General features: G+C 44.5%; 1 protein-coding gene across 1 annotated transcript in view; it reads right to left on the minus strand.

Annotated features, from left to right (window-relative positions):
* AGBL4 (AGBL carboxypeptidase 4) overlaps positions 1-25,536 on the minus strand; it is a 1,343,713-nt gene that overhangs the window by 90,493 nt on the left and 1,227,684 nt on the right. Inside the window, exon 9 of the mRNA XM_063105750.1 lies at positions 9,095-9,206. Within this exon, the coding sequence (XP_062961820.1) occupies positions 9,095-9,206 (112 nt within the window). The remainder of the gene's footprint in view (positions 1-9,094; positions 9,207-25,536) is intronic.

Here is a 25,536-nt window from a genome sequence, read left to right on the forward strand (position 1 = left end):
AATTTTTGTTATTTGAGTCTTCTCTCTTCTTTTTTTTGTTAGCCATGCTAATGGTTTGTCAATTTTATTTACCTTTTCAAAAAACCAACTTTTTGATTCGTTGATCTTTTGAATTGTTTTTTGGTTTTCAATTTCATTCAGTTCTGCTCTGATCTTAATGATTTCTTTCCGTCTGCTAACTTTAGGATTGGATTGTTCTTGTTTTTCTAGTTCTTTAAGGTGAAGTGTTAGGTTGTTCACTTGCCATCTTTCCATTCTTCTGAAGTGAGCATTTAATGCAATAAATTTTCCCCTCAATACTGCTTTTGCAGTATCCCACAGGTTTTGGTATGATGTATCATTGTTTTCATTAGTTTCAATAAACTTTTTGATTTCCTGCTTGATTTCTTCTTGGACCCATATGTCATTAAGTAGAATGCTGTTTAATTTCCATGTGTTTGTATAGTTTCCAGAGTTTTGTTTGTTATTAATTTCTAGTTTTAATCCATTGTGGTCTGAGAAGATACATGGGATAATTCCAATTTTTTTGAATTTATTGAGACTTGATTTGTGACCTAATATGTGATCTATCTTGGAGAATGATCCATGTGCTGATGAGAAGAATGAATATTCTGAGGTTGTTGGGTGGAATGTTCTGTAGATATCTGCCAATTCCAATTGGTCTAGAGTCTTGTTTAGATCTTGTGTTTCTCTACTGATTCTTTGCCTAGATGATCTGTCTAATATTGACAGTGGAGTGTTCAGGTCCCCTGCTATTATGGTATTAGTGTCTATTTCCTTCTTTAGGTCTAATAGAGTTTGTTTTATAAATCTGGCTGCTCCAACATTGGGTGCGTACATATTTATGATTGTTATGTCTTCTTGATGGATCAGTCCTTTTATCATTAAGTAGTGTCCCTCATTGTCTCTTTTTATGGTTTTTAGTTTAAAGTCTATTTTGTCAGATATAAGAATAGCCACTCCAGCTCGTTTTTCTTTTCTGTTTGCATGGTAAATCTTTTTCCATCCTTTCACTCTTAGTCTGTGTGAATCTTTATGGGTGAGGTGGGTCTCTTGTAGGCAGCATATAGTTGGGTCCTGCTTTTTGATCCAGTCAGCCAGTCTATGTCTTTTAATTGGGGAATTTAAGCCTTTAACATTAAGAGTTGTTATTGAAAGGTGTTGATTTATTCTTAGCATTTTATTGGTTGTTTGGTTGTCTTAGGTGTCTTTTGTTCCTTGCTTTCTGATTTACTGTTTGGTTTCTTTGTTTGTTGGTTCCTTAGGTTGTAGATAGTGTTTTTGTTAGCTTGTTTTCTCTTCATGAATGCCATTTTTATTGTACTAGCGGGTTTAGATTTTTCTTAGGTTTTTATGGCAGTGGTAGTTATTTTTCAGGAACCAAACCCAGTACTCCCTTGAGGATTTCTTGTAAGGGTGGTCTTGTGGTAGTGAACTCCCGCAGTTTTTGTTTGTCTGAGAAATATACTATTTGCCCCTCATTTCGGAAGGATAGCCTTGCAGGGTAGAGTATTCTTGGCTGGCAATCTTTGTCTTTTAGTATTTTGAAAATATCATCCCATTCCTTTCTAGCTTTTAGGGTTTGTGATGAAAAGTCTGATGTTAACCTGATTGGGGCTCCCTTATAGGTGATTTGACGCTTCTCTCTTGCAGCTTTTAAGATTCTCTCTTTGTCTCTGAGTTTTGCCAATTTGACTATGACATGTCTTGGAGAAGGCCTTTTTGGGTTGAATACGTTTGGAGATCGTTGAGCTTCCTGGATCTGAAGATCTGTGATTTTTCCTATACCTGGGAAGTTTTCTGCCACTATTTTGTTGAATATGTTTTCAATGGAATCTCCATTTTCCTCCCCTTCTGGAATACCCATGACTCGGATATTTGAGCGCTTGAGGTTGTCTGATATCTCTCTCAGATTTTCTTCCATGTCCTTGATTCTTTTTTCTTTCTTTTTGTCTGCTTGTGTTATTTCAAACAGCCCATCTTCAAGTTCAGAGGTTCTCTCTTCAACTTCGACAAGCCTGCTGGTTAAACTCTCCGTTGTGTTTTTTATTTCGCTGAATAACTTCTTCAGTTCAGCAAGTTCTGCTACATTTTTTTTCAGGACATTGATTTCCTTGTATATTTCCTCTTTCAGATCCTGTATACTTTTCCTCATTTCATCATGATGTCTAGCTGAGATTTCTTGTATCTCATTCAGTTTCCTTAGAATTATCACTCGAAATTCCTTGTCAGTTATTTCAAGGGCTTCTTGTTCTATAGGATCTAGAGTATGAGATTTATTAACTTTTGGTGGTGTACTTTCTTGATTTTTTGTATTTCTGGTGTCTTTTTTTTGGTGTTTATTCATTGTGGCAGGGGGTTTCACAGTCCACCGGTTTAAGACTAATGACTAACTAGGATGTTGCTGTGGTTGCCAATTTGGTATGGCTCCCGCCGTGACTGCTCAGTTGGCCTCTAGTGTCTTGTGTGTGTGGTTGCCTCGGGTCTTGGGCTTCTCCGGGGATCCACCTTTCAGGTCAGCTTGTACTCTGCTGGGCTGGTGGATCACGTACCACAGGGTGTGTGATCTCTGTTGAGCTTTCACTTTCTGTACAGGACTTCTCCCCGTTCCGTGTGCTCTGGCCCAGGCTGTTAGATCGTGCAGTGGCGACCCCACCGGGTGTATGGTTTCTGTCGAGTCTCCGCCTCCCTGGCCGCACGTCTCCCCCCTCTGTGCACACTGTGCTGGGTTGGGGCGTGTCTTCTGCACCCCTCGTCTATCAGCTGGGCCTTCAAGACCCTGCTCAGCGCCGCCTCGCCCAGGAAGTCTACCAGGTTTCTGCTAGGCACAGACGACCGGTCTCTCTGGGTGCCTTTGTAGCACTGTGTAGATCTTTCTCGGGTCTTGTTCACCTTTGTATCCCCCCGGTATAAACCGAGTCTAGTGCCCGCCTGCAGCCTGCTCTCCGGCAGGTTCAAGCGGACCTGGGAACTCTCCTACCACACTATTCCCAACCAGAAATTCGTTAGGTTTTTTTCCAAACTGGTGGTCGCAGAGATGGTATCTGCCTCCCAGTAACAGGAAGTTTACCGGGGCCGGAGTCCAGGGTGTGGTGGAGTGACAGTCGGCCCGCCCGTACTTCCTAGCCCTCCCAAAACTGGTCGGGACGCCCCACACCCCCAGCCCTGCCAGAGAACCGTGGAGGGAGTGGGAGAGGAGGTCGGCCCGCAGGGTCCGGAAAGCCCCGCGCCAGGCCAAGCAAATGGGCTCAGTGATGGCCGAGCAGGGCGGAGCTGCCCGCACCTGGGAAAATGGAGGCAGCACTGGGGTAGTGAGTGGCCTGGTGGTGCAGGCGGGGAGCCGCGTGGGCATCCACCCCCCCCGAACAGAGCTGTGCCAGGGATCACTCACAGTGCTGTGCCAGGTCGGGCGCTCGCTCTGTCTCTGGTTTGTTGCCTTCCGTGTTCTCGGCGCTGCCGCCTCGGGCTGTTCAGTCGCGGCGCCGCTCGGGCGCTCCCAGGAGTCTTCTTTAATGCCGGCCTGAAACCTCGAATCCTGGATAGGGCAGCTGGCCGCCTTCAGTGCGGCCCCAGCCTCCGGGATCCTGGCTGCATCCACAGCAACCCTGGCGCCGTGTTCCCTGTTTCAAGACTCACTTTTGCAGCTAAGAATCAGTTCTTTTCCTGCTCCACACTTCAAAGCTGTTGCCTGTAAATGAGGCAGCCTCTCCTGCCGGGGGCAAAGTGGCGTTGAGCCCCCACGACCGGCCAGCAGCAGCAGTCCTCCCTTAAGAGATGGCCAGAAGAGGGTCCACAAGTTTCCCGGCTGCCTGAGGCCCAGTGGCCACCTTTTCCACCTCAGCTACTCCGCGCCAGCCGCCGCAGCTGCCGCCATCTTGAAACTCCCCCCAACATAATATTTTCTACAGTGCCGTGTTCTGTGCTAGCTCCCGAAGGTACAGAAATGAATAGGGTGTGTCCTTGAACAGCAAGTCAGGGAACATTGGTCTTTATCTCATAAGTAATGGGGAGTCACTGAAAGATTTTAAAGTAGGGGAAAGAGACCAAATTGGATTTAAATTTCATAATGACTCTAAGGCTTCTAGATTGAGGAACTGAAAGGCTGAAAATACTATTCATTGATCCAATGTCTTTGAGAACTCTCCACTGGCTACTCTAATTCTCAAGAATGAGATTGAGAGAGGGTATGTGCTGGAACATTCCTGACAAATGGCAGTTTGTTCCATTGCCTTGAGTTTTTTTTTTTTTTTTTTAGAGTCATAAGATTTAATTCATTTAAAAATCAATTTTAAAGAAGGCCTGAGACTTTGGTTTTAATGAGAAGAGAGCATTGGGCCATAGGAAGAAGCCAAATTCTTTGGCCCAGTGTTCAAACCCATCCATAAGCTTCCTCAGCCTGCCCCTCACCAGGCCTTTTGTGGCTCCCTGATATAGATCCTGCACCCCAACCCCAGCAGCTGAGGTCTCCTACCTCCGTGCCATTGCTCAGCTTTTCCTGGAATGCACTCTTCTCTTTTCCTGTAACCTCCCTGCTCTCTAAACTGTAAACACCTGATGAAGTGTTACCTGTTCCTAAAGGCACAGTCCAAATGCAAATGCCTCAAAAAAGCTTCCTTAGATCCCCTCCTCCTACCACCCTGACTTGGATTAATCTCCCTCAGCCCCACGTTTCCAAAGCACCATGTCTTCTTTATTATAGCACACCTTCCTGACTGCCTTAGATTAAAATGTCATAGGGGTCTGGCCTTCTCATCAGATTGTAAGCTCCTTCTGGCCTGGGACCCTGCACCATTAATCTCTGTAACCCCACAGTTTACACAAGGCCCATAGTAACACTGAGAAATATGTGTTGCATTCAATTAACTGAGCATTTTAAAGCAAATGTTGCTTTTTATTTACCTTCACCAACACTTCTCTGGGTGTGCCTCACAGGCGCATAGATGCTAGTAGACTTGCAGATGAATGGTCCTAGGAAGCTCGTCCGCAAATGGACCTAGCTTTTTAAGATTGTAACTGGATGTAAGTATGAGAGGAGGGTCCTGTGTGTGGCCTTGTGTGTGAATGAATGGTCATGTGGCCGATTGTGTGATGTGAAGTCACTGTAGTACTCTATGGTGTCTGTGCTAGGATAAAGCCATAGTCCCGTGAGTAGGGGGTGAGTCACATTTCTGGTGCTAATTTCCTAGGGAAGAGGTAGAGCTCTCAGACCTAAAATCAGAAAGGGAAGGATGTAAAGCAGAATTGGAATTGACTCCCCTGGTCTTCACCACCACTAAAGATGGCAAAATGTCTAAGTGCAGCTCCTGAACAAGAAGTGGTTGGATGGTGGGGACAGGTTAGCGACTTGGAAGACAAGGGATCTGAGATCTGGGTGAGCCCTTGGTGGCCAGAGAGAGCTAATTTCAATGGTGGGTAAAATGGGATAGACACTGAGTCCAGGGGTGGAACAAGTCGGTTAAGATGATCAGAAACCTGTGTCATGGGAAGGAGAGTGGGTGGTGCCATCTCAGGTTCTGTCCCTGGGAATTTTGGACAATCTCAGCAGGTTGCAGGGGGGAACCCAGGAAAAGGTCTGTGTCACCAAACCACAGCCTTAATTAAAGGTCACAGTGATGGTGGCATTGGAATCAGGGGACACTCAAGGGGGAGGTGAGATTGGGGAGCGGTCCGTGGTTCAGTTACTTCTTTTCACCAGGAAAGTCTTCTAAAACCAAATCATGGAGGCTCTAGGTTTGCTTCATCTTTTGCTCAACATTTACACTGAGCACCTGCTTAGAGTCAGGTCCCTGCTGGGCACAAGGAACTCTGAGATGAATTAACCAGACCCCGCCCATGGGGGACAATCAATCGCAACTGGTAAACCAGGGCCACACTGTCCACAGGGAGCTATTGCGGAAGTGGAACATGAAACACTTTATGTCTCAAATCCAGTGTAGTTCTCTGAGTTAAACATTTCTTTTTCAAGATCGTCACTTAATATCTGTATCAGTCTGTTTTTGTGTTGCTGTAACAGAATACCTGAAACGGGGCAATTTATATGTAATACCTGAAACTGGTGCTGCCTCCTGCGTGGGGCTCCACAACTCCTGTGCCTCTCTCACAAACACACCTAGAATAGCTGTCTGTAAATGCCTGTCTCCACCAGGCTGTAAACTACCTAGGGGTGGACAGCAGTGCCCATCACACGACCTGAAGGAATAAAGTGAGGAACATCACTTAGATCTTGGAGGGTCTTGCTGGTTCTTCGCTTGTTGATTCTGTGGGCAGAAGGCCACCAGGACAGAAGGAGTGAGGCCATGAGCATTTAGAAACAAGTCCAGAAGCTGTCCTGGCAGTTCAAATAGCATGGGGTTGAGTGATTATGGTTATGTTTGTGACACTGAAGGTCAGGAATAGAAATGCATTTAAAGCCACTAGGGTAGATGCCTCGGAGCACTGCCGTGTTTGCAACTAGGCACAGCAATGCCTGGAGTCAAATGTGAGTTTGAATCAAATCCAACTAATGTTTGTTGAGGATCTGCTCCATACTAGTACTGTGCTAGGTGCTTTCACATCGCTTAAGCTGGAGAGAATGTATAATTTACCATCCAAACAGGGATACTTTTAAGAATGAAAGGGACAGTATTAAAAAAATACTCTAGGACAAAAGCTAAGACTTATGACCATTTTCCTCATGTCACACTTTGTGCTTTTGTCTTTTTTTTTTTTTTTTTGGAACTCTCGACACATTTTATAAATCTACATTTATCAGTATTTACTTATTTAATGTCTTTTTCCCCACCATATTGCAAGGATTAGGGTTTGTTCACTATTAGAACTGCAGTGCCTGGTATATAGAAACCTGGTTTATAAATATTTGTGGAAAGAATGAATGGAAAGACTGGGTGAGGAGAAAAGGAGCGGAGAAGAGAGAAAGAGACCGAGGGAGATGAGATCCTACTCCAGGTCAGTTTGACTCCTGTCTTAATGCTTTATGTCCTTGCTTAAGGCATAAAGGAGTGGACTTTCAGGAGGAAAATGGCTTGCACAACTAACTCAGCATCCAAGGTGTATTTAAGATTCAACCAGCTGATGATCAGTCTATTCATGCACAAGTCATTTCCTAACATCTCTGTAACTCAGTCTTACCTGATTTGTGTTTTGCAACATGGACAAGTGCCCAGTCGTTTGTGAGCAAATCAAACTTCTAATTGATGATGGCAACGGCAGGCTGAGGTGTCTTCCTCCTTAGCAACCCTAACCCCTTTGCCTTGGGTCCCACCCCTATCCCCCCTCCCAAGTTCTCTCTTTGGAGATTCATCTAGAATGCCACTCTTGGCCCAGTGTCTGTTCTTTTACCATGCCTCATCGTTCTCTCTGTGAATAACTCTGCTGTATCTATAAACCAATTTACATTTGGCATAATAAGATTTGCCATGTTCAGTCCAATTCAATTCAACAAACAGGTATTGAATATATATTAACAGCCAGATCAGAAAAATGTAGGAGCTGTTCTACTTGAGAAGGAGGTAGTGGAAGAAGGCAGTATTGTGATTCTACCAGGAAAACTGCAGTCAACACAGACGCCTAGGAGGGCAGAGCTCAGCAGACTACAGATACCTCCTGAGAAAATCAGAAGCAGCTTCTCTCTGCAAGAAAAGCTGATCAGGGTGGCATTGAGAGTTCAGGGGAATAAAGGGATTTGGTGAGTACAGTTAACACTTTCTTTAGTAGACAAAGAAGGATGAGCTGGAGAAGAAAGCAAATATAATAAAGCTATGGCTGTGCAAGCTCTGACATAGAAGGTGGGCTTGAGAAGGACCTGGGAAAGCAAAATTCATATAGGAGGATCAAGATAACAGTTGAGTTTCATAATCAAGATGACTATATTGCACCCAAGGATTTACTTTTCAATAATTCTTGCTCTGATATGAGTATATGCATTTATTTTAAGCACATATTTCTGTGTGATCAATATTTATGTTGCTCTTAATTCAGAATATTTTTATTGGCATCTTTAATGAAAGTAAGTAGAATGAGTTACACTGGTGCATCTCTGAAGTACCCCAACTCTTGAGCCTTTGTTCTCTTAACAATCACCATCTGTCACCTGACAGCAGTCAAGGGGGTCATAAAATCAGTCATCCAAGTTGGAAGGGATGCAGATGTAATTTCACTGGAATTTCTTTCAATTGAATCTCTTCTATGCACCATTTTTGACGGTGTCATTTAGCTTCAAGTTGAACACTTCCACTAAGGCAAAGCTCACAGCTCACATGCCTGCTCCATCCTCAGGCAGCTCTAATTGTTAAAAAGTTCTATTTCTTTCCATGTTCCCCCACCTGAAAAGAGGTCTGTCCTGCTCTCTCTCTGATAGCTCTTCAGACACAGAATGATTGTGATCTGCCTCCTTCTCCTGACCTACGAAACCCCACTGACTTCTGCAATTTCTTACAGACAAGAACTTGCCCCTGTGAGCAAACTTGGTGTGGACACCCATTGTTCTGTCTGCCTAGTTCCCTTCTTTCTTCTGGAATAGCAGGTCCTCTTTTCTGGGAACAGACGCCACCCCAGCCCCAACTCCAACTACGTGGCTCCAGTGAGGCTTCCCTGAGGTGGGCATGTCCTCCACGCTAGGCCAGTCACAGTCCTTCTGGAGCTGGAACTGGAAAAAGTGAGCAAGTCACCGTAGCGATGAGAGCCACTGAATGTGACACTTGGCAGTCATGTTCCGTACATGCCGAGGAGGCTAGTCTACAGTCTTCAATTATATGACATACCCTCAGTACTCTTCTGTTAAATTCTGTTTTGCTTACACGAGTTCAAGCTGTATTTCTTTAGCTTGTAACCAAACAGCTCTGACACATATAGATATTTGTCATCCTGCTGTACCTTCACAACTGAACCCAACATTTGTGAGGGGTGGGGGAAAGGAAGGGATTGGGAGAAGGTACTTGGGGCCTGTCAAATCCAGAGAAGAGCAGGCCTAGTCTCTCCCTGGTTTTGAACATGTGTTCCTGATTGGTAGCTCCTAGTGGATGTTCCCAATATAACATTTCCCTTTCCCAGATCAAGACAGAAGACCAGCAGCTGCTGAGGGCATTCAGTTACTCACTGGGTCGTTGTACATCTGGACAATAAGCTGTTTTACCCCATGCAGGGTAGGGTGGGCCCATGGAGAGGGATCCAGCCAGTGACGATTCAGGTCAAACCCCATCAGAGAGCACCTAGACAGTACCCAAGGTAAGAGTCAGTATAGATAAGACAAGACAAGCTTCTCACCAGCCAAAATACAGTTAGAAGTAGGAACAGTAATTATGTCACTCACCCAGCATTTATTGTTTTCCAAAGACATGTATTAATTCATTCAGTACTATCAACAACACTGTGAGGTCACTACTATTATAATGCCCATTTTACAGAAGAAGAAACTGAGTCATAGAGAAGTTCAAAAATATTTCTGTGGAGCAGTCTCACTTCAGTGTTCACAGACACATGCACATCTTCTACATGGTGCAGAAGAAAGACGTGCTCAGGCCAAAACCACTGGTGTCCCCATTATTACTGTTTCTCTCACATCTACAAGCTAATCCATTGTCTCTAGTTTTAAAATACATTCAGAACCCAACACCTTTGTATCACTTCCACTGATAGCACCTTGAGCTTGGACCAATGTCCAGAGAGAGTGCTATAATAATCTCTTACCTGGTCTTCTCGTTTCCATTCTTGCCTCCCCTCCTCCACCTCTGATCCCCCCATTTTCCATAGAATAGCTGGTGTGATCTCTTAAAACACAAGTCAGATCATGTCCCTCCTCTGCTCAGATAGTTCCCTTTTATATGCAGCATAAAAGCACAAGTTCTTACAATAGGCTACGAGCCCCCGTGAGGTCCACCTGTGTTAACCTCTCTGACCTCAGCTCCTACCACTATCCCTCTTGCTTCCTCTGTGCCAGATACTGGCCTCCTTACTGTTCCTTCAACACACCAGGGGATTCCTATCTCTGGGACTGTGCACAGACTGTTCCCTCTACCGTGAATCTTCTCCCCTAGATATCTGAATGACTCATTCTCTTGCTTATTTCAAATCTGCTCGAATGTCACCTGCTTAGTGATGCCTACCATGACCTTCTCTATACTCTCCTTTGGGCGCAATAAATAACCCATTAGGGCAAGTGTAATTGTGACCTCTAGTTCTCCTCCTCTCCCTCTTTGTCTTCTTTTTCCTCCAGATCTGTTCAAAGCCCTGCTAGTACTTGGGAAGGGACACCTCCTCCAGGGCTCTGTCCCCCATGCCTCCACCCCCTGGGCCTTCACACACTGTAGGTCCTCTCCAGGACAGCCCAGGCTGCGATACAACTTCCAAGGACACTGTGCTTGCTCACAATTCAAATTACCTCTCTCCTCTCCTATTCATCCTCCTCCTATCCCCAGAATGAGTCTCCTTGCAAATCTATCTTGCTTTCATGATCAATTCAGGATTCATCTATAGTTGTCTACTGCCTATAGAGTAAAATTCTGCTCTTTGCAGATTTTAGCCAGATTCAAAACCAGTGGTAGCCATATCCCTGTCACCTCTTCCTCTCCCCAGACTGTCTTTTTATTCTCTATCTCTCTGTCCTACTACTTTAACCCACCATCTTATCTCCCAAGCTCCTTTCTATTTCCTTAAGCGATGCAATTTAACCCCTTCTCAGCTTACAAAATTTGCATTCCCATCTGTCACACTACTCAGCAAAATTAAGGACTCCAGGGGGACCTACCTTGCTTTTGAGGTGGTTGTGGGGGGTGTAGATGGTACATAATTTCCCCCTACTGTTTAAAATAGTACAGTAGGAACCTTGCGGGAGAATAGCTAATGTTTTGTGGAAACACAGAGAAAGGTCCCGTTGAGGAGAAGCCATTTGAGTTGGACCTTGTTGAAGGAATAGAATTTTGCTAGGTGTTGGGGGCAGAAGGAAAGAAAGGAACTGTGAAACCACCCAGGGTTTGGGGAGGTGGACAATTAGGACTGACTGAAACACAGAGTGTGTGGCGAGGGGGTGGTGATGTGAAGCTGTGAAGAGAGACGGGGGTGAAATGTGAACGGCCTTGAATGCTTGGCAAAGAGTCATTATTTTGTCTTTGCCTTGCTGTATTTAGATCAACCAAGTGTTGCTGTTGGCTTCACACTGACTGTAGAGTGGGAATGGAGGTAGCCGTACATGTAGGTTACAACATCACCATCACAATCAAGGGAACACGATCAACAGGACACTGACTGACATTACTTTGTTCCAAGACCTAAGTACTTTTCTAAGTACTAGTACAAGGGTACTTCAAAAAGTTCATGGAAAGATTAGTGTTATCTTTTAATTCTGCCTGTCCACAACCTTTATGTAGTACCCTCGTGCTTTATCTAAGTCAATCCTGACAACTACCCTGAGGGAGATGCTACTATTCTTCCCATTTGCAGATGTGGGAACAGAAGCACAGAAAGGTTATAAACAGCCTGCTCAAGGAAAGAGGTGATGTGAGAACTGGTGCCTGTATTTGTCTGTTCCTATTGCTTATAATAAAATACACAGAACTGGGTAATTTATAAAGAAAACAAAATTTATTGCTTGAAGTTACTGAGGCTGGGAAGTCCAAAGTCCAGGGAACACATCTGTTGAGAGCCTTGGTGGTGGTGACAGTGACAACAGGGTATCACATTGCAAAAACAGTGGAGGAGAGAGAGAGAGACTAACCTCCTCATTCACTCTACATTTGAAGACCTCCAAACCATCCCCATGACCACTATTTTTAATCCATTCACTATGGCATGCTCCAACAATCCAATCACCTCTTCAAGGCCCCACCTTTCAATTATTACAATAGGACTTCCCACCCTCAACAGTTACAGTGGGGATTAAGTTTTGGGGAGACATTCAACCCACAGCAATGCCCAAGAAGTCTGACTGCAGACCTGGAACCTGTAGTCCCTTTACCTCAAGTAATAGCTATCATTTAGTATGCATTTGCTATGTACAGACTAAAGGTTATGGCACCGGGCACCAGGTTAAGACCTTGCCATGGGCTTTGGCCCTTACATTCAGCAGTGCACATTCCTTTCGGACTGCTAAGTATCTAGCCCTGTAGTCTGGGCTCTTTCCACTACAGCAGGTATTAGAGTTAGGATTGAAACTAGGTCATCCGAACTCTTCATCCAGGGCTTGATCCTGGATTCTCAGTTCCTGGGGGGCACTGAGAGAATGACATTATTTCCTCATCACAATGCTGCTTCTGCCCTAGTGAAAACCAGAGAAGAAAAGCATGGAAATTCCCAGGCACATCTTTTGGCACCACATTCAGATTCTCACTGGAGTCCTGCCTAGCCTCTCTCCCTTCCTGGAGCCAGGCTGACCTGACCAATCCATCCCTGGTGAGTGCGGGAGAATGTCCCCTGGCATACAGAGGAATGATCACTGACTTCAGGTCCCCTGCTCTGCTGCTGTCTTATTATGTGACCTTGGGCAAGTCCCTTGCTCTCTTGAGGACCAAATTTCCCTAACTACAAATGGAGAAGGGGAATTGAACCACAAACTTTTTAAGAGTCTCTTCCAATGTGGACTGCCCTCTCTCTACCCCCATCCCCAGTGGAGAGGAGCTCACAAAACAATGTCCTCTCTGTTCCAGGATTTCCACGAGAGCAATGATGCCTGGGTACCAATCATTCTCTCTGCTCTAAACAGAGGGGTCACTGGTGCTCACTCTCTGCCCTGGCCAAGCCACTTACTTCCTGACCATGAACTTGTAAATGGGTCCCTTTTTCATCTGCCATTACAATATACACATTTTTCTTTGTAACTACCATTGTAATAGTGCCATGATCTGACATATTATCCCATTGTATGAATCTCCCATAACTCGTTTAGCCATTTCCCCACTGTGGCACATTTATGTTGTTTTCAATGCTGAACTGTTTTCAAAATGCACTGTTGAATACTCCAATCTGTACATTTTTTTCCACATTTCGGATTTTTTCCTTAGAACAGTTATCCAGAAGGAGAATTGCTTGGTAAGAGGATTGACTGACTATAAAATCACTTTTTAAAATGAAAAATTAGTCCTCCATATAGAAAGCAGAAAAGAAAAAGAAAAAAAGTAGCCTCACCTTCCTTCCTATCACTACTGTCAGCCTCTTGACTCGATTCCTGCCATCTTTTCTTTCTGAGCATGTAGTGGTAAGCGCAGCAGTAGCTAACATCTAATGAGCGCTTACTACGTGCCCTTACGCGATCACCTCATTTCATCTTCACTTTTATCCTGTAAAAGCTCTTTATTACCATTTTACAGATGAGAAAACAAAGGCTTAGAAAATTTAAATAAATTCCTCTAAGGTCACAGAACTATAATGTGGTGGAATTAGAATCTGAGCTTGGGTCAATCTGATTCTCAGAGTCTAAAATCTTACCAATTGCTCTCCTTATTCTGTTCTCCTCTGACTACACTAAATTGTCTTTCAAAAAGTAATTATTCAATTCTGTGATTAGTGTCTCAAATTACAGATGGATACAGGTAGTTCTTAAATATTCTTATCTGCAATGTTACTAATCTTGAGAGTGATGAAGGACAGACAGAGACCCAAAGACACACTCATCTGAAACCTGCCAGAGCTATTCTGTGAGCATATTGTGGAGCAGGCTTCAAACCCAGGACTGTTCAGCTTTAACACCCACGCTCTCCTATGGAGCAAACAGTTTAAGACAAGCTCTCTGCCTTTGAGAACGTATAAGTAAATGGAGGCGGGAGACTGGTATAGGGAACAAGGATGAGGCAAGAGTTAAATGCAGCAATTCATCACGGTTTTATTGAGGATCTTCCATATACCAAACTCCATGGTAGTGTTGCTGGGATAGAGGGATTAATAAGAGATGTTGCTGCCCTCAAGAAATAGATAGTCTAAAAGGTGAAAGAAGATATGTGCACAGGTTTACATCCATTTATAATTCAGAGCAATGTATAAGGATTGAATGAGATGATGCGTGTAGCAAACTTAACACAGTTTCTGGTACATAAAGTAACTCAAAAACTTTGTGTTGTTTTTATTGTACTTTATTATTATTTTATCCTATGACCTCTATGAGTGACAGACTAATAGGTTTGGAGTCCATGGGAGGCTGGAGTGAACAGCAGTGGTTAAGGATGATCCCATATCTTTCTCCAGTCTGGGAATCAGACAGATCTGAGTTCAAATCCATGTTCTGTTCCCGCCTAACTGTAATAGGCATTTGTCCATATTCTTTGGGGGATACTCAGCATCTAAACTTATTACTAGATAGAGGATTGGGGTGGGATGAGTTCGTTCCTCCATCATTACAATTTAACGATGTCATAGCTGTGCCTTGTCTCCCACCACAGAAACCAGATGAGCCAAATCCTTTCTCCTGTGACCTGACAGCCAAGGGCAGCAGCAGGAAATCTAGGCTCAGGCAACAGGCACTGTTGCCCAGGACTTCAGCTTGGGATTAGGTGAGGGGGCATGTTGTGCAGCTGTGCTACTGTGGAACAGAGGCAGATTATTCCTGCCCTTCAGAGCTACTCTGTTAATAGTTTGTTTTTCAAGTCTGGTCTCCAGCTTCTGCTTGAACCTGTAAGCTCCTTCATATAAATGACCTTTTTGCTTAAGTGGCTGGAGTCAGTCCCTGTTAAATTAGCTGGATGCATCCCTAACCATGTGGCCCTAAGGGCTAATTTGTAGAAAACTCCAGCAGGCCCCTATATTGTCCACTTCCCAGTGGCTGATCACCTAGCACGGGGAACCACTGATCTGGGTCTGTGATCACAGACCTCTCCCAGTTCTTGCTGAGCATCGAAAAATTGGGAAAGGAACATTGTCCTTCATAAAACAGCACTTAATAACAAACAATTGCTTCATTAGAGATGCATAGTTACATGCTTCTCTGTCCCCAAATAGGAATGCCTTCAGCAATTTCTTGACCAGGTCACCAGCTTACTCTAGGACAACTCTATGACCTGGAATTCACTACCTCCCCAGGTAGCTTATCTCATTCTCGGACAGCTCCAGTAGGAAATTCTGCCTCCTCTCTGTTGAAATTTGTCTCACCTTGACTTCTCCCATCAGTCTCAGCCTTGCCCAATGGAGTTGCACAGAATAATGAGGCTGTATTGTAGAGACCAGGGGCTTTGGGACTCATTGTTAGATTTCAGTTTTGGCTGCACTCCTTACCAGCTATGTGACCTTTTTAAAATTTCTTTTTTAAATACCCCTCTGGGCTTCTGTTTTATCACATGTATAATGAGGATAACAACTCTGACCTTCTGGATGGCATACATCAACTAATGTCTATAAATGGCCCAGTGGAATCATCAGAACAGAGTGAACATTGAATAAATGATGGTGAGTGATGACAGTGGCAGTGGTGATAACCGTGGTAGCACTGAAATTGTCTAAACTTAAATATCACCTCCTCCCTAACCCTAACCCTAACCCTAACCCTAACTCCTTGCAGATGTGGAGCATTTGCTTTTTCTCTGCTCTCTCAGCATCCACTGCTCCCACTGCTCACTCAGCATCAGAGTGGTCAGAGCCTGAGATGTAGTCATCGCAGAATCTGTTCCTCACTGGACCACGAATTCCTCAAGAGCAAGAACAACGTCTTATTCATGCATACATTCCTGTGTCTGACGAAGAGCCTGGATCATGGCAGACACTGAGGACATAGTTGTTGAATGAACATTTCATTCTTTCCCAAGCATTTTTCTAGTTCATAGGACATAGTTCTCATAACCATCACAGGTGGACTCCATTTTTCAAGTAGGAGTGTGGCCAGAGAAGGTAAGCCATTCCTTCAAGGCCACTTAACACGTACTCCATAGGGCTCAGACTGGAATGCAGCTGTCCCAGCCCCGTGGTCTTTCCAAGTGGTCGTGCTTCTTCCAGGAAGCCTCTTTGATTTAAAAAAGTGGGATTCAAAACTAAAGGAAAAGTGTTACAGGCAAGAGATCCTGAAAGATGAATTCCTTGATCCAGCCTGCTCAAGAAAATAGAATGTGACCAGTAATTCAAAAGCAAACTCAATCCTCAAACAATCCCAGAGCTCTTTAGAAGTTACAGCATTTGTGAAACTCTTAGGTGAGTAGAAAGGACTTAACCTGCATGGGTACTTTTGAGCTGATTTTTAACAGGTGCTTAAATACTTTTTCAAATGACAATCAGTCTATCAGTGCTGGGTGTTTTCTGAACACCATCCTAGTAAAGATGCAGGAGCCCTAGCAATGTCTATGTCATCTTGGGAAAGTCACCTACCCTCCCTGGGCTCCATGCTCTTCTTTTTAAAATAAGTAAGTTATACTTCACTCAAGGAGGTTTCTTCTAGCTCTCTCATTATGTGATTCTAAAGCATCAATAAGTGGGCTTTACCCTCAGAGTCTGGCATTTAGAGGAAACAGATATTTCCAATAAAGTTAAGTTAAAATGCAAAGAAAACAAAATATTATAGAAAAAGGCTAGATACAGTTTTAAAAAGAAACACCAGCTAGTCAAGGGTTACCAATATCTTAACATTAACTTCATGTGTTTCTCAACATTTGAGATTTACGTGTGACCCAATCCCTGCCTCTATGAGTTCACAAGGAGCTATGAACTTTGGAAAAGGGATTGAACTTTGCAGAGAGTCAAGATGTTAGAGAATATTCCAGGCACAAGGCATGGCATTAGCAAAGTCAGGGAAGTGAGAATGATCAGAAACTACCCAAATTTCTAACAGGCGACTAATGTGTTCTGCTTGTGTTCCTAACTGGCTGTAGGCAGCAGGAGGCCAAGGCTGGTGCAGCTTCTTTCTCTTTAGTGGTTTCAGAACCAAGAAACAGGTGCCTAAAAACAGGAGAATGGATACAATAACCTCCAGATGCCAAGCTTTTACTCCTGTGATTGCCAGTTCAGAGTCATTGAGTGTGAAATCCTGAGTCTCTGCCCTGGATCTCTCTCTCCTTGGTGCTCTTCTATTCCGTTATTTATTTCTAAGATGAAATTTCTATATAAGTTCAATATCAAGACCTACGTTCTGACAAGAATGGGGGCTACTTATTGCACCAATGGGACAGAATATTTGACATTAAGATCATTCTAGAAAATGCAAATATATGGAAGCCAAATTTATATACGACTGCATGATGTATACTTTCTTTCTCTTAAGTTGGAGGTACTTTTCAATATATTTTCTTTCTTCCAAACTGTAAGCTCCATGAGAGCATGGACAATATTTGAGTCATCTTGCCCATCCCTACACCAACATTATCTTGAATGCAGGTGCAGAGAAGGCTCAATATATCTGTTGAATGAATGAGCGAATACATGCACAAATGCATGAACAAATACCCTGCAGGTTTGCAAACAAGGCTTAGGTAATTACTTGCAGACATATTTTGAAAAGTATTTAAGCACCTGTTAAATGCTAGACATGTTCACAATAATCAAGTAAGGAAGGTATTATTTATCCTCATTTAATAAATGAGCAAATAAAATCCAAGAAAGATTTGACCCTGAGAAGGTCACCTGACAACAATTAGGATATAGAGCTGGGATTGGAACCCAGGTCTTTCTGATGCCAGGAGAGTCCACTCACCCTTTGAAGTCCCACCAGCCATCTGTGAGGTTGTGTGATCTATGTGACACTAAGCTACTCATATGTCTGCTCTTCCTGTCCTGGGCTCTTCTTTCTTTGCCCGATAGCTGAGATACAATGGTCCCAGAGAATGTTATTGAAATGGCAAATAAATAGCTCCATCTCGTGAAGGGCATTGTGCCTCATCCTTGATGCAATAACAGCAGCTAGAATGAGAGCAATGATTTCAATTCCTCTCCTTATGATTTCCTTTTCATCTCCTCTAAAGGAGGATAGAGAAAAAGGCGGCTTGGCAGCTCCAGATCAATCTCACCCTGAGCACCGTGGGGCTGCGTGCTCCTGAGAGCACTGGTATTGACAAGCAGAGATGTATGGAGCACATGTGCAGTTGTCCCCCAAACACGGCAGTTTTTTAGCATTACCAATGAGCTGGATTGGATTAAGTATATTTGCACCAAAAGCAGAATAAATATTGCTTTATTTAATGCCACTAAAAGGTTGGGATTCAATTGCCCTTGGCCTGAGGCATCTTCCACCTCTATTGATTGGCCAGTGTCAGAATGTCAGACAAGCTGTCATCAACAGCGCCTGCAAAATGCTTAGCAGGTGAGTTGGGCTCTGCTGTGGTGTAGATGGAGGAGAGAGGCAGTGCCCTTTGTCCAAAACACAAGGGATAATCATAACACATACACTCCCTGTCACCACCACCGAGATATTTAAAACATTTCCCTCACGTCCCTTCTTAGAGCATCATGACAAGGAGATATCTGTGACCAGGGCTGTGAAGACACAGAGGAGGACGGATAAGAACATAGGCTTCACGGTCAGAAGGACTTGGGTTTGAGTCCCAGATCTACCACTGAGTAGCTTCGTAACCTTGGACAAATTCATTTGTTTTGCTCAAAGACCTCAAAGGGCTGGGAGGGCATAGACTGAATCTATTTAATTAACCACTGAGACTTCAGTGCTAACACAGTGTCTAGAACACAGCTGACTTTCAGTTGAACTGCATAAACAGAGGCTCAGAAGGGTTAATTAATTTGTCCATGGTCTGGCAAGGACAAGTGACAGAAGCAGGACTTGAACCCAGTCTGCCCAACTCTAAAGCTTATGTTCTTAGGCATCCTTTCTACTCTCTCTTCACAGTACTAGGAATCAGGTCAGAGCCTGACAGATGGACTGTCCGGCATGTGAGGTGGTGGTGGGGTGCGGAGGAGGTGTGCAGGCAACATCCTTATTTTTTAAATGGGGAGACTAAGTTTCAAATGGGGGACTAGCACAAAAGGTATTGCTGTCGGTCGATTGAATTGTGCCCCCCAGAGTTCATGTATTAGAAGCTTAATTCCTACCATAACTGTTGAGGGTGGGAAAGCCTATTATGGTAATTGAAAGGTGGGGCCTTAAAGAGGTGGTTAGATTGTAGGACCATGCTGTAGTGAATGGATTAAAAATGGAGGTCATGGGCATGGTTTGGAGGGCTTTAAAGGGAGAGTGAATGAGGAGGTTAGTCTCTTTCTGCTCTGCCTTTTCTGCTCTGCCATTTCTGCCATTTCCTTGGTCACTGTTGCCACTTCACCAAATGTGTTCCCTAGACTTTGGATTTTCCAGCCTCCGAAACTATAAGCAATACATTTCTTTTTTTTTTTTTTTTTACAAATCACTGAGTTCCAGGCATTTTGTTATAAGCAACAGAAACTAACTAATATGGTACTTTTATGCAAATTAACAAAAGGTGCCTCCCCCTTCAGGCTGACGAGTCAGAAATGGGAGCCCCTTCTGGGTGGATGCCACTTGCTCTGGCCAGACTTTGGGTTGGGAGCAGAGTTGCACTGGCCTCTTAATCAGGAACCTTTACTCAGTGTACAAACTGCACATCCATATGGGGCAGCTTGCGATGTGCCCAAGGTTCATAGCAAAGCCAGGATTATCAGTCGGTCTTCCTACCTCCAAGGTTCAACAATGTCCTTACCCTTTAATGGTGGCCTTTTTGGCGAGGTGGTGGGATTGGAGGGTTGGAGGGGGGCTCAGATCACACCTGGAAAAGGGATCATCTCTGACACTAAACTTCCTGTGGCCCTTTCTCCCAGAAATTATTCCTAGTGGACAAAGAGAAGCCTTGTTAGAGCACCTTCTCCCTTGCCCTGAAGACCATGTATTCTAGGGATTCATCCTCCCTCCTTCCTAACTCCTACTTGGCAGCAAAACATGGGGCTTAGGGAGGTTTCCAGAATTGCAACTTAAAACAATTCTTAGAGCCAGTCAACAACTGAAGGAACTCAAGATCTCATAAAATCCAATCCCCACATTTCAAAGATGGGAAAGCTGGGGCCATGAAGGCACAGGGGTTTGCCGAGGTCACATAGGTATGTAAGGATAGAATTGTCCATTCCACAATCAATGGATTATTTTCTCTATATAAGAACATTGACAAGGAGTTTACTAATTTATTAAAAGGTCTGAGGGAGGACATTTTCTGAGCTCACTGGCCCTGGACTCTAGGAATTAGCTATTTGAATTTCTTAAGTAAAAAAAAACAAAAACAACCAAACCAAACCAAACAAACAAACAAACAAAAAAACAGCAGAGGAAACTCAAAGGAGAAGAAAAGTCCTTTAGGTCTTCACGAGACCTGGGAGCTGGCAAGACCCTCGCCCACCTGCTCCAAGGCTAAGAACGGCTCTGAGTCTAGTGTGGACTCTGGAGCCACAATGCGTGGATAAAATCCTGGCTCAGCCAAGTATTACCTTTGTGGCTGAAACTCTGTGTGCCTCAGCCCTTATCTGAAAAGTGGATATTTTGCCTACCTCAGAGGGTTGTTTTGAGGACTAAATGAGATTATACATGCAAAATGCTGAGGACACTACCTAGTTTGAGATAAGAGCTACGCACATGTTAGCTGTTCTTACGGTTTGATCTTGGTATGATACTCAGGATTCCCCACAAACTGGTGCCTACTTATTCCTACACTTCTTATACTACATCACCAATCTGTACACCATTCAAGGCCAGCACATTATAGGGCCTATGAGCTACTGTAATTGCAAAAATGTGCCCCCTCCTGTGGACTGATGCAGTTCCACCAAGTCTCAAATTTTGTCAAGCCTGGGCCACATCTCCACCTCCACCTGCCCTCTTAGCTGGTGCTTTTGTGCAATGCATGGACTGTGCACTATATGTAGGATGCAGCTCTGACCACATGTGTCTGCCACACCTCACCACTCAGCATTCCCCAAGGATCTATGCTCACTCAGGGCTCAAGCAGCAAGGGTCAGACGTTGAGCATTTGGGTTCTGAATCAGCTCTCTGGGTTTGACTTCTGAATCTCCTGGTATTAACAATGGGATCTTGGGTAAATGACTTATCCTTTCTGTGTGTGTCAGTTTTTTTTATCTGCAATATAAAGATAATATGAGAACCTACTTCGTGGATTAATGAGGTTGTTGGGAGGAAACACCCACCCCCATTGCTTTCAATCCCTGCGAGGACTTTCAGTCCTGAGAGTAGAAAGAATGACTCTTCCTCTCCATTCCCTTGTTTACTCTTTCTGAGGGAGGGGGTGGAACTGATCTGGTTGGTCAACTCGAGAAAAGGAGCAAAGCCTGTTGGGCCTAGCTGCTCCTGGCATGTACTTTTTGGATCTGGAACCCTGCAGGAAGAGTCTATTCTTCTCTGCCACAGGGTGTGCTTTCCAGGAGGCAGTTTACTTCCTGTTTGGTTTGTGGCTGGTGGGGAAGTTGAATTTTGGGGTGAAGTCAAAGGAGGTCAACTTTGGCCACAGATATAGGCTGTGCCTTCCAAATCCTGCTTTTATCAATAAAAAAAAGCAATATTTTAACTTCCATCTTTCTGACCCTGCATCTCCTTCTAAATTGGTAGAAGTAGGATGGGAGTGGGGAGCAGGAATATACCACCTCAAACCTCCGGTGGAAATAATACATATAAAGCACTTAAAATAATGTCTTGCAGCTTGTATAAGTTCAATTGATGTTTCCTATTAGTAGTAGTATCAGTGTTATTTGCTATGATTATTCCTTTGGTTTAGAACATGTGGCCATTCTCTTCCCCTGGCCAACTCCCACTCATCCTTCAAGACCCATCTCACAAACACCTCCTTCAGACCTTTTCCCTGACTTGCCCCATCCCAACCCTCCTGGCTGGGTAGGGGAGTGCCTCCTTGGTGACTTCACAGCCCAGGAACACCTGGGCTACCTCCACCATTGCAGTTGTCTCCCCTCTGGACTGTGAACACCTTAAGGGCAAGCAGGGGGGCCAAGCCTACCTCATATCTCCAGTGCCTGGTAAAAAATCTTTGCTTGGTGGATGTTTAAGGGAAGAAAGGGAGGGGGGAAGAGGGAGAGTGGGGGGAAAGAAGAGAGGAGAAAACAATTTAGTTGAAGGGCTTCTTGACAGAGGTGGAGTGCCAGCAGAGGCACAAATGTGAGCAAGAGCAGGCCAGTTTAGGGCAATGGAAACAGCCCAGGAAGGCGAGAGGATAGGGTGGGGTGGGCTGTGGTGCAGGGAGGGGCAAGGTGGACAGTAGGAGAGGGAGCTGAGAAGGAAGTTCAGGGACACTGTCAGGCCTTGAATCCCAGGCTAAAGAGCTTAGGTTCCTTTCAATGGTCAATGGGGAGCCACTGAAGGATTTTGCATAGAGAGCTGGCACTATTCAAGCAGTGGTTTAGGAACTAAGACCAGAAATGATGAAGTTCCTGATTCCATCACACTGTTTTGCTCCTCCAGACTCCCCAGCCACTAATTCTGGGTTACTGTCTCCTCAGAGGCCTGTCTTCACCGTAGAATCAAATATTAAAATCAACTTGCTATCAACTCTAACTTTGAAATGCTGTTCAGCTGCTTGCAGGGACAGAGATGGGGCGCTGCCTCTGCAGACATCTAGCCATCTGGCCTTTTCCATGGAACCTGGCTGGGAAGCTCATTTGAATAATTGGTTTTGGCAGTGTGCACTTGTGGGTTAGACACCTGATTACACTGCCAGCCCCAGTGTCCTTTCAACCTCCATAGAAACATCACTCAGGTTACATAAAGCAAGAGAGAGTCTCTGGGAGGTTAGGGTTTGTCTGGCTCCTGCTGTCACTCATGCATCATCTGAACTAACTATGTGGCTCACTCACTGTGTGACCTTGAGCAAGTTACTTAGCTTCTCTGTGGCTTGGTTTCTTCTTTTCTCAAAGAGAGAGAGTGATTCCTTCTCTACCAATGCCACAGGCTTCTTGTCAGTCTCTAAGAGAAGATGCGGGAATTGCGGCTTAGCAGAAATGCAAGTGGAAAGATTTGGTTACAGACTTAGGCTGAGGAGAGCTCAATGTCAGACTGCAGGGTGCATGTGGGCTGCATCAGAAGGTGTACGGTCCCCAGAACGAGGCTTGCGATGGCCCCTTCCTCCTCCTGCTCCACTAGTTAGCTCTATGAACTTGAGGGAGTTACCTAATCTACCTGTGCCTCAGTTTCCTTGTCTGTAAAGTGAAAATAATGTTACAGTTGTTCTAAGAATTAGATGAAATAATAAATGCAAAATGCCTAGAATAGTGCCAGGTCCAGAAGGTTCAATAGATGTTAGGTATCATCATCATCATAATTATGTCCTTCGGTCCTAGACACTGTGCCTCAAAGACAATGACAAACATCTGGAGATGTTCAGAGGAGAGCAGGAAGGACAGGGAAAGGTGATTTCAGATTACTTATGAAAAGTTGGAAGGCTTTGGGGATATTCAGTGTGCAGAGTAGGAGCAGGCAGTGACTCGAGTAAGAGGGGAGTGGGGAAGGGTGAGGACACACAATTTTCAACCAGCTGAAGGGCTGCCGTGTAAATAATGGTAATGGAATGCTCCTGAATAATCCTTCAGAGGACAGAGACGGAGTTATACCCTAGCAGGTTTAGCTTAAATATAAGATACTCTCTAGCAGTCAGAGGAAGCATCCGTGCAGCGTGATGTTTTGGAAGGGAGGGAACCACCCATGCCTGGAGGTGGACAAGCAGAGGGGGCACGGCCAGCCCTCACAGATGCTGCTGAGGGGATCCCTGCTCCGGGCAGGGTACAGGACCAGGTGTTGCTTGATGATGCTGTGACAGGGCACTCCGTGCAGGGGCGGGGGATGACCAGGGCAGGGAAGGAGGCACAGCACGAGGAGGATCTGGCAGATGTCTTGATGGGGCAATACTTGCTGCGGATCTTTGTTTTCCATTTCTAGCATGATGAAAAATGTGCAGTTTTTATGCTGCCACAGAACAAATAGAACATTGACATGTATTTTACATTTTGCATAGCTGATTTTATGTTATATTCTATTTTGGACAGGTTGAAATATTCCTCCCTCTGGATGTTGAGGTGGAAGAGGTAGGCCAGTTATTGCGTGTGTGTGCACGCGTGTGTGTGTTGGAAATACCTTCCCTGGTGTTTCACTCTTTGCTATGTTACATGACCTTTTGCTGCACAAATTCCTCTTTATCTCCCTTTTATGTCTAGTGAACGATTATATACGATTATATCCTCCATCCTTCAAAGCCCCTCCCTCATCACCACCGGTCAGAAGGGAGCACTCTCTCTTCAGGAGAGAAAGCAGCACCAGGCTAAAACTTAGCAGGCTACTGTTGGCCTCCGTGGTTTCATAAATCTTCTCTGACCCTTCATGCTGGGGAACCCGGGGCAAGTTCCTTGGTACCTCTGTGCCTCAGTTTCCTTCTTTATTTAAAATAGGGCTATCACACTAGCCCCACCATAAGGCTGTCGTTAGGATTCAGTAAGTGATGTACACAATGCAGGTGAGCAGGCACTTACACATCAGCTCCTATTATATCTCAGGCCTCCACAGCATCGCACTCTTACTTCTAGTACAAACACGGGGCTTCTTATTGGCAAGGGCTGCCTCCAATTTCCTGCTTCCCCAAGGCCCAGCACAGGGCCTGACACCCAGCAGGCCCTCAATAAACCTTAGTTAAATTGAATTTACTGCACTGAGGCATCTTTGATACCTGAGAACTGCGAGGGCCAAGAGATATAATGAAGGTGTAAGACTGTAGATCGTACAGTCTCCATTTCCACCATGGGGTCTGCAGTGCTGTGCTGTAAAGCAGAATCATTTCTGCATGACACATCGAGGCCTGTTCCTCCCCCACCTCCACACTCCCAAGAAGCACTGAGGTTTTCTGAAGATGAGAAATTTCACAGCATCCTGCTATCTTTTGGGTAACTGCGTATTTTATGATGACTAATAGGCAATTACTATGGTAATATTGCAATTCAGCATGTGTGGGGTTTGGGAAATGAGAAATTATGGGTAACCACTTTGGACTCATTTCTATGGTAACAAAAAGTAATTGTCATTAAATACCAGTTATACTGAGGCTGTACCTGGTAATTATAGATTTTTATGCTCAGAAACATAAATAAAACCAATAAATTTATTCAAAGGTCTATGACTGTTTACTTATACGTGGCTCTGTGGAATACACAATGACAAGCACCTAATTAAGAAATGCAAACCCAACACAGAGTTTTTTATTGTCACACGGAGATGGAAAGTCTGTTTTTCAAATGCAAGGCAACTTGTGCATTACACATGCTCAGAAAACGCAGTGCGGTACAGTTGTGGGGGTTGTCTTCTCTCCAGAGGAAGTGATGGGGAGGAGAAGGGGACAGAGACTGTGCAAGTGCTGCCACATGCGTGCAAGGCCCTGCCTTCTGCAAGACACTGAGAATTACCCACCAATGCCAGACGGACTTGGCCCGTCATCCCCATAGCCCAGTAGCCTTCCAGCCAGAAGTTGCCTTGTAGCTTCTTGGCTCTGCAATACCTGAAGTTAGTATATTCATCCCTCAAGCCCCCTAGGAAGGAGATCCTGCCAGAACTCTCTGTGATGCTCACATTGCAAAGTCGGTAGCCATACCATTCTCTTTTTTTAAATTGTGGTAAAATATGCATAACATAAA

This window comes from Cynocephalus volans, chromosome 8 (assembly GCF_027409185.1).
Source record: "Cynocephalus volans isolate mCynVol1 chromosome 8, mCynVol1.pri, whole genome shotgun sequence".
NCBI lineage: Eukaryota > Metazoa > Chordata > Mammalia > Dermoptera > Cynocephalidae > Cynocephalus > Cynocephalus volans.